This window comes from Temnothorax curvispinosus, unplaced genomic scaffold (assembly GCF_003070985.1).
Source record: "Temnothorax curvispinosus isolate PA1 unplaced genomic scaffold, ASM307098v1 QBEX01012826.1, whole genome shotgun sequence".
Taxonomy (NCBI): Eukaryota; Metazoa; Arthropoda; class Insecta; order Hymenoptera; family Formicidae; genus Temnothorax; species Temnothorax curvispinosus.
In genome coordinates, this window is record NW_020222606.1 from 1 (window position 1) to 10,088 (window position 10,088).

The 10,088-nt window shown below is 34.9% G+C and overlaps 1 protein-coding gene across 1 annotated transcript; it reads right to left on the reverse strand.

Annotated features, from left to right (window-relative positions):
- Positions 1 to 6: 6 nt before the first annotated feature.
- Positions 7 to 9,775, reverse strand: LOC112462838 (lipoamide acyltransferase component of branched-chain alpha-keto acid dehydrogenase complex, mitochondrial-like). Its single transcript, XM_025028895.1, has 5 exons — positions 9,638 to 9,775; positions 3,852 to 3,979; positions 1,537 to 2,191; positions 858 to 1,253; positions 7 to 354 (listed from the first exon to the last, which is right to left on the reverse strand). The coding sequence occupies exons 1-5, from the start codon at positions 9,674 to 9,676 to the stop codon at positions 118 to 120; spliced, it is 1,455 nt and encodes a 484-aa protein (XP_024884663.1). The 5' UTR covers positions 9,677 to 9,775; the 3' UTR covers positions 7 to 117.
- Positions 9,776 to 10,088: the final 313 nt, after the last annotated feature.

Sequence of the window (10,088 nt, forward strand, 5' to 3'; positions counted from 1 at the left end):
AGTGGCGAATCACTCGAAATGCACAGGCTCATTTTTCACTTTCCGTTAGACTTGCATTTCACTCGATTTTAGTAATATTTCACTCTTCGACTTTTAGAGAGTATAATGTAGACAGCTTCACGCGTCGATCAGCAGATACGCCGGATTCTCCACGTACTGCTTCCACAGATTGGAGAACTTTGCCACAGTTACGCCATCGACGACGCGATGATCCGCGGACCAGCTGACCGACATTATGCTGGCCGAAACTACATTCCCCTTGTCATCGAATCGTGGCAGCTTCTGCGCCTTTCCGAATGCACCGATTATCACTTGAGGCGGCAAGATCACCGGCTTCGTGTACGTTCCCCCGACCTAGATAAAAATGCATGAATATTTAGAAAAAGAAGAAAAGAAAAGAAAGTGGCAGGAAAGAAATCAAAGCTTTGGACACGTGATTTTAAAAGGGAAATAAAATTTAACATCGTTAAAGATTGCATTTAGCGAAACCGCGTTGCAGAAAACCGCCACAGACACAATTTATATTAACCCTCCGTGTGTAAACGTGGGTCAACGGCGTCAGATATCAAAATGATATCTGCTTGTAACTGTAAAACTCACAAGCCTGCCAGAAAATATTAAATAAACTATGTTTATTTAATAGAATGACCATAAAATCGTCAACTACAATGTTTTGTGATGAAATCTGAATTTTTTCAAATTTTTTAAAAATACTTTAAGGTAGGAAAAAATAGCGTCGAACATGAATAACTCACGTTTATACTCCGAGGGTCCTAAAAAAAAGCTTAGATACGAAGGGTTAATTTACAATTTATCTCGATCATGATTTTTTTGTCTTCTGATGTGCGCGCACTCACCACGCCTATGTTGGACAACGTAAAAGTCGTGCCGGTCAGATCAGCGAGCGGAATCGACGACTTGCTACCGCACTCCTGAAGTCTGTTGAGTTCCCGCGCGATCGCGTGAACGCTGAGATTTTGCACGTTCTTGATGTTCGGTACCACCAGGCCCTCCGGAGTGTCCATGGCAATGCCGATGTTGTGATTGTCCAGGACCATCAGCGTTTGGCTTTCCTCGTCGAGCCAGGCATTTAACTTGGGGCACTGTTCTAACGCCAGCGAGGCCGCTTTTACGAAAAACGGCAAAAGAGTCAGAGAGACGCCCCGTTCCCTCAGAGAGTCCTTCACTTCGTTTCGATAGCGTATCACTCGGTTTACGTTGCACTCGTCGCTGTAGACGAAGTGTGGTATGCTCTGCGAGAAATTTGTGGTAAAAATAAAGTTACATTCTGATGAATGACTCGTTTGTTTATAAAAATACAAGAAAAATTTATTGGAAGATATTAATTGTAGGGACAATTAGAAATTTGAAGAATTCAAAATCAGACAGAAAGAAGAGAGAAAGGGAGAATTAAAGCCCAGAATATTACAAATAGAATTTAGTGTCTACAAAAGAAAGATTCTAGGATTTTTTAGACTTCACGAATAAAAGAAGTTGCTACTAGGTAACTGTTTTTTCAGCGTCTCGGTGACTCACCAAAGATTTCGTCATAGTTTTCCACATGTGTTTCGAGTATCCTTTAAGGCCGACAGTCTTTCCCGTCACATTCGTGAACGACAGAGCTTCCGTTTTAACTTCTGTTCTAACTTTCGAATCCGCGGAAATTTTCTGTAAATGTGCCAGGATGTCCTCTTTGAGCACTCTTCCTTCCTTGCCAGTCGCTGTTACGTCCTTTAACTTTATGTTGTTCTCTTTAGCTATCCTCCTCACCGCCGGGGTTGCCAATACCTTCCCCAAGATGTCCTCTGACTGCCCCATCTGACTGACTTCATCCATTTCTCTCTTTTTATTCTCCCAAATGTAAATCTTTTCGTCTATTTCCGTCTCCTTATTCTTCGAATTGTCAGTCTCTTCATCTATTTCTCTCTCCTTAGCTTTATCAGTCTCTTGATTCTCGGCGCTCCTTACGGTTTCTTCCGCGTCGTCTCTTTCGCTCGTAGATTCGTCTTTCGAATCGTCCTCTATCTCAATATCACACAATGCCGAGCCGACCATCGCGACGTCGTCTACCTTGTAGTGGAGAGTCTTGACGAAACCATCGTACCGACTCGTGATCGTTACTGCGGCTTTGTCACTCTCCACGTCACAGATCTTGTCAAACTGGTTCACTCGGTCTCCCGGTTTCACGTACCTAAAAGGATTTCGCCGAATTCAGAATGAAGACAAAAATATTTTGGATTATTTAAAAAATGCTGAATTAACTCAGACAATTAATTTATTAAAAATTAAAGAGGTTTCTGAAATTAAGATTTAAAAAACTTGTAATATCAAATATAACTTATTGTTAGATATCAAAATTAAAAAAGCTTTTTCACAACACCTCCTGAAAGTCCGATTTTCGATGCCTGTAGAGCGAGGCGAAAGGGGCCAATTTCACGCTGGGTTTACTTTCCTGCCTTATAGAGAAGAAAATTGATGACGTAGCGGGCAGAAAGTAAAGTAGCAGGAAAATACATGACCTATATACTATTTCATTGATGTGAAAACTATATTACTTTCAATGAATAAAAAAATTATTACTACTTCAAAAATTATTTAAAACTATCGATTTGGAATTCTTTTTTCTTAATAAAGTCACTCTGAATAATAAGATAACAACATTTATGCGGTCCGATTGGAAATTAAAGGCATTTATAGTTATGATTCAAATTACGAATATCAATTTTATCCGAGTGTAATAATTGGGAAAATAAATGCAATATGTGATCATTGTCAAGTAAAAAAGTTTAAAACTTAAGCACCTAGAATGTGTTATTCATGCAGAAAAGTTAAACTACCGTCTTTAAATCAACCACCTGACACACTCCTTATGGTTGTCCACAATAAGGATATTGAAACACAAATGAAGTCGTTTCAAGAAAAACGACTCCCGGGCGAAGCCCGGGTAACCAGCTAGTTCTTAATAAAGTCACTGAATAATAAGATAACTAATCGTACCTATTTACATAGGCCTAGTTTACACCGATCACTTGATACGCGTATTAAATAGTAAATAACTAGTAAATAAGGCTGATTATTGGCTGATCAGTTCAAATATACTATTTGATACGCGTATCAAGAGATCGGTGTAAACTAGGCCATAATATCTCTAAATTAAATTCCAAATTGTCAATCAAATTTAGTGCAAAAATTGAAATTATTTATATTTTTCTTTTTGAAATTTTATTATCATTCAAATTTTAATTTTGTAATAGATGAAAGGCTTTCACCCCCCACATCTCCACACCGGAGCTTTGCCCATATGAACCCCGCGTTACTATTTTTTTCTTTTTCTATTTAACGATTAACGCACGTACAAGCTATATGAATCAAACACCAAACGCACACACTTTACTAGGCATTTAAAAATCGAACATTTTCATTAAGTTGTTGTGAAAAATATCGTGTGGACCATGGATCGAAGGCTTTTCAGACTCATATGTGGTTGCCGCCCTCGCCTTCGGCTCGGGCAATAAACTTCACATTCTGAAAAACGTAGCCTTCTCTTTTTGGTGCACAATATACTATACTACTCAATTAAAATTTAAAAAAGTTCTTGATACCAAGTAATTTGTATATCGGAATTAAAGAAAGCTTTTGTAATTTGAATTAGAAACACTTGTGATACCAAATAATTTAGATATCATAAATTGAAGGTATTTGTTTCCTAAGGGACCACTACTTCGTTCGAATAAACTTGAAATTCAAACTCGAACGATTCCGCGAATTCGGATAAAAGTATCTTTTAATGTATACCGTTGTGCATCGTGAAAAGACATTCTTCTACAGATTATATCAAACTTTTCATGTACCATTCCTTCACTGTGACGTCTCGAATTCCCTCGCCGATGTCCGCCAAATTGAAGGGTATCACTCTACCGGAGCGCAACGAGCTTGCAGACAAAAGTCGACGTAGTATCGAGTAGCGCGATCGTTCAGCCTACGCAAACAAAAGTTCCGCCGATAATAAAAATAGTAATAACAATCACGATGTTGGGCGCGACAAGATAAGTAAGATATATAGCGGAACCCAGGGCATAATAAAAACTCTGTTTAAACAAGTTTCAAACATATTAAAAATTATAAATAAATGAACTTAGTTTTGCATCAAAATATTCTTTGGAATATTCACTATAAGAAAAACAGAAGTTTTACTGCGAAAGAATAGTTGAAAAGGACGAAATTATTGTTTTATTAAAAGCGTGATTTAACTTTATGCTTTTTATATGAGGTATAGTGCGATGTATCTCACAAAACTCGTTTTTTCTCAAATATTAATGTCCAAAACTTCTTAAAAGTGACTGATTAGAATACACAATATATGTAGGAATATGTATCTATTATTACACTATTGATTAATAATTTATTAATAATACTTTTCTTATTACAATATATATATATATATACATTTTTCTTATTAAAATATAAATGAATATTATTAAAATAAAAATAAAAATAAAAATGTGTAATAATTTGTGATATTAATATATTGCACAGCATAACATATATACTGATGATACAGCACATAAAAAAAAATATTTTAAGAACACAAGGCACATGTATATCACATCAAGCTAGATCAATTACATCAAGGTTTTTAGTATGGCTTTTATATTCGTCAAAGAGGAGCAACACAGGAGAAATTTTTAAAAGGTTTTGCAAAATCTATGAATTTTTCTTGAACTAAGGCAAAAAAAAGATTTTTATTTATCCGTCCAGAAGGATGAACTTCCACCCATGATCTTGGGGGTGAACCAGTTTGGAATTCTTGTTGCATTCGTTTCCTTGGAAATATAAACATTATAGATGACATATTTACCTGTGGCAGATATGCCAACTACCGCTATGACTGTTTTCCCTCGTTCAGCAGAAGTTACTGTTCTTACGTCATTTAAATGATAATTTTAACACATATTAAAAATAAAGAAATCAAATGGATATTGCATTCGAACATTTTTTTTAAATGCCCACTATAGGATTTAGGATTGAAACCATTCCTCTCGGCCAGTTGAAAAGCCTCCATATGACCTCAGTTCTGTGAAAGTTAAGCCGAAAAATCTTTGTTCCATATGTTAACTATAAATTTACAGAGCTCATTTTTTTGTCCTTCGGTAAACACTGCTTTAAAAGAGCCCGGTTTTCTAACTTTGATTACTTTGTCACCACTGTTTTTCAGTTTTTTAACGTATCGTTCTAGAGTCGTTTTAGGAACTTTAAACTTAAGAGAAGCTTTACGATAGCCCATTTTTCCCTCGACGACAACAGATATAGCTCTATTTATCGACTGTTTATTCCACTTCTGCCTCTCGGTTTTTTTTATATAATTTCGAACCATCTATAGAAATAATAATAGTATTACAGTACCAATTAATATAGTAGAAATTATTTTATGTCACACGTGCGTGGAAAGTGGCCATTCCGCGCGCGACGCGCGCGTGATAGACCACTTTCCACGCACTTGTAATATAAAATAGGGTGTGTAACACGTGTTAAGTTGAAAATTGGACGTGCGGGTGATTGCACTCGCCTCCGGCTCGTACGTCCACTCCGCACGTCCAATTTCCATCTTACAGCACTTGTTACACAAATAACTAATACGTATCACTTCAATGTTATCTTTAATTATCATTTACCGTACGTTGTTTCTATTAACTCTACACAATTATGAAGAGTCTTATAGAATGGTTACATGCTCGAAGAATCGTTAACTTCACTTCTCCACAACGCATAATCCCACAGCCACAACGCATCACAGCTGATCACAGCGCACCCCCCAAACTCTATGCCTCGTGGACGAATGCTCCGTAAAATGTTCGTTTATGCTCTTAAATGTATAAGTTTATGTTAGGTAATATAAATCATCACAGATAATCGATATTTGCACAGGTACTTTACTAAATTGACAAGAAAAGATTGTTTAATAACGTAAATGTACTTACGGTAATAAAAAATAGAATTGCTTGCCATATATGCAAATGTATCAAAGCATAACGTATTCAGTCGCAGAGAGCATATAGTGGACGCATTATAAATAATCAGTAGCATATCTTCCAATTAAAAATAATATGACGACTGATAATATAACACCTAGTTAGAGACATCTAAGAGTAATTTTGAAATATTACATTACATGGCAACATCTCTGTAAAAAATTATCGACCATTATGTCTCGTGGTCCCGTTATGTCTCAACGATATTCAGCAATCCACAAAAAGAACAATGCAAGTTAGAAGGCAAGGGGAAGAGAGAAAACAAAAAAAGTGATGTCTTGCAAATTGGCAAAATAATGTAAAAGAGAATAAAGATAAACACTAGAAATAACAATTAAAATATATATAATAAAATTGAGGTGTTCTCTTGATTTGTAAACCGATTGGGATAGATCAGGATAAACGGTGTATACTATAACTTTGATCGATTCGAAAATAGTAAATTTGTTTTATTTGCAGTAAGGTATTTTCTTGCTCTGTTGATTTATTGCTTTATTCGTTTGTACGAGCTGTTCCACCTGTATTACATTAGCTCTTTCTTTAATCCTGGGAACAGTCACTTGGAATGGTTTTTACACCCCAACAGCGAAAAAATAAGACTCTCAGTCACAATAGTTTTCTTCACTGACTGAGAATTTATAATTATATATAAAATATGTCTATATATGTTTTCTTTCTCTTGTATAATCTGTTAGTACACACAAAATGATAAGAAGAATTAAAAAATAATTTAAAACGTAATTTTCGCATTATTTTTTTGAGGGAATATAATAATCATATATAGGCTGCATTCCGATATTCACTGTCAGTACTGCAAATCTATATTTTACGTCATGTATACTTTAGATTTTCAGTACTGAAAGTTGCTGACAGTGAATATCGGAATGCAGCCATAAATATGTAATAATCGTATAAAATATAATTATATATAAAATATTACCTATATAATCTCATCGCAATTTTACTTTTTGTAAAAAAAATAACACAAAAATTATTTTTCTAATTATTGTTCAATTATTCATCTTATTGTTTTTTATACATATAAATAAAAATTATAAAGGAAGTAAATATGGACATATTTTAAATATGATTAGATATAAATATATGAAAAATTTTTTCTCGGGTTTTGACTTTTAATTAAATGTAAAAACATCCCAAGTGATTGTGTGTTCACGCAGAAAAAACTTAGGTAACTGTTCTGGGTTAATAATTCTCGAGTTTCCTCAGCCGAGAAAGGCCGTATAGTTTACTTTCCAATTATCGCCATTGTACGGAGAAAAACGATTTGCCGATACAGCAAGATATTTAACTCATATAAATACATAACAAATTTTATTAGTTATTATAGATGATAAAAGTATTTATTGAGAAAATTGATTTTATTTGTTAAAATAGAGCCGCAAATTATTTTGTTCTAGTAGTAATAAAGCTTTTTCATTTCGTCATTTTTTACTCTCCAATTTGGTTTTGTTATCATACCGACGTTCTACCAGCGAATTCTTTATTTTCTATTTTCCAATTTAGTTTTGTTATCATACCGACGTTCTACCAGCGAAAATTTTATTGTAACAGCAATACACACTTGCTATGGATACGCCGCGTTTGTTTTAATAAACAAACAAACCGTTTGCGTTAACGAGATATAACATGTTTTCAAACAAATTTACTTAGTAAAAATTTCTTTACACTGCCAACAGAACATATTTCACTGGAATTAATCCTATACCTTCGCGTAACACAATAAATAACACAATATTGTAAAAAAATATCCCAGACTTAATAGAAATTTACTAAATTCACAAAGTCAAACTTTTTTATCATTTGGATGCTGCACAAATTGTTTCATACTTCAAGAAGAACTTGCTTATCTTTATCTAAAAAATACACAAAATATTATCGATCTTTATTTAATTGTAAATAATGTAAATTATTAAAAAGAATCATAAAAATTGATTTTAGGAGGTTCAAATGATTAAAAATCAATATTAGTAAAAATTGAGATATATATATATATAATATTAAGGTATAAAATATACATTCCACGTGAGTAATATAGAGTTAATTATCAAGCATAAAATGTTCAAAATTTAATAAAAATCAATCACGGATAAATTCGTTCAGCCTTTATACGAGCTATTGTTACGCTAATATCGCGGAGATATGTTGTTCATAATCTTATGCAGCACCGAGTTAATTAACTAATAATCTAATAATTACAATTTTTAATTGCAATTAGTAGATTATTATGAGATATTGTAGTAATTTATATATTAGCAAGTTTTGCTAACTGAGTGTATTGCCCAGGGCAGCGGATAAATCATACTGAAAAATTAATGGCGTAAATATGCGAGACAAAGACATCATGTAATTGTTGTAATTAATAAAATACCACACTTTCTAAAAGTCCCGATTTCATCACACTGGGTGTACGATACTCAGTGTACTTTCAATTATCAATAACTCGCTTGACGTGGTGTTCTAGGGTTAAAGACTTTTGTCATATCACGTCTTTCGTTAAGATCGTAACGGCGTAACTGTCACTTCGTCAAAATTCGTCAACGACGATTTTGAAGAAAGTACGTTAACAAAGTCATTAGGGACCAAAAAATTAAAAAAAATCTGGACGTTAAAAAAGTGATTATAGTGTGCAACTGTATATAGTAACAACGAATTTTAATGGCAGCTAAAATTCACTCAGAATTGGTTGAGGTGATTTTATTATCCACCCGGTTTTCTGAAAGGTTCTGTCAACGAAGGACTTTTGCTTTTAAACTTGCTGCAGTTCGAGCAGTTCGAAGATTACTTAAGATTACCGATACGCAATTATCTTCTCGTGACAAAGACCGGTCGCCGAACAAGGCCGAAAAAAAATCGTTTGTTTAAAAGGTGACATGACAGCGAGACGCGTTCTTTATTCGTTCTTCATTCTCGGTTCGCTTCGCGACCACTCGCAACGTCAATGTCGGTGTCAAAGTTCAACCCGGCATGTGGCCTTGTTGATAGCAGCGATGCGGCACGTGGTGCATTCTAATGAAGCGCTCTCTTTTTACTGTTAGTTCTCTCTTCTTACAATTAGAGGAAACTAGATTTCCTCCAAATTAAATATTACACTTTGATCGCTTTTCGCTTCTTCCATGCGTGTACTTATTAATAAAATTACATTCTTCTTCTTTAACATAGGGGCTACGTCTCAAGATCGAATAGCAATCTTGCTGGTCGAGTTAATCGCTGGTTAAGTTAATTGCAACTTGGTAGCCCTTAGCATTAGAGGAGAGAAATTGAAAAACGAAATTATAAACTTTTATGATTTATATAACTAATTGGTGATAATATGTGGAAGAATATATGAACAATGTTACAATAAATTCCTTGTAAACTTAATACGCAATACTAAATTGTATATTAATTCAACAATAATTGTATATTATAACGATTCCGAATGGAAGAAATTGAAAGGAAAAAAGACTCATTTTTTAACGCATTATAACGCATGCAAGCACCAAAATCGGTCGCGTAGGCAGCCGATAGAAAAGCAGCCTCTGTTAAAATTTACCGAAGGAAAATGAGTCCTCTTTACTCAGCAAACCGTCGCGAATGCTTGTACCTACCAGTCGCACAGCCGTCAACATTCGCCAGGAAAGAGCCATCAGCTGGTTGGTCTGAATCGTTCGGTCGGTTGAGGAGAAATGTAATAAACTCCGAAGTACGACTCGGATCGCGGGAGTTCGGGAATTGTCGTGTTCACCGATATGATACAGGCGGTCGTTATCATACGCGTGTCGTGTCGTGACACGAGCGAGGCCGAAGAAACGTGTTTATTCCCCAGATAATAGAACATAAACTCAATAATGACGTCATTATGAGTTTCATGTTCTACGTGGGTTGTATTTATATGCACGAAGCGAGGCGCGTTATGCAATTTCGAGTCGACGAAACGGAACATGATCGGCTTACGCATGATCGACGTACGTGTGATTGCTGAAGAATCAATCGCAAGCGTTTTAAACGTACTCCGAGGTTTTTCTCTTGCGACGATTTTTTTTCAAAGCTCCGATTAAC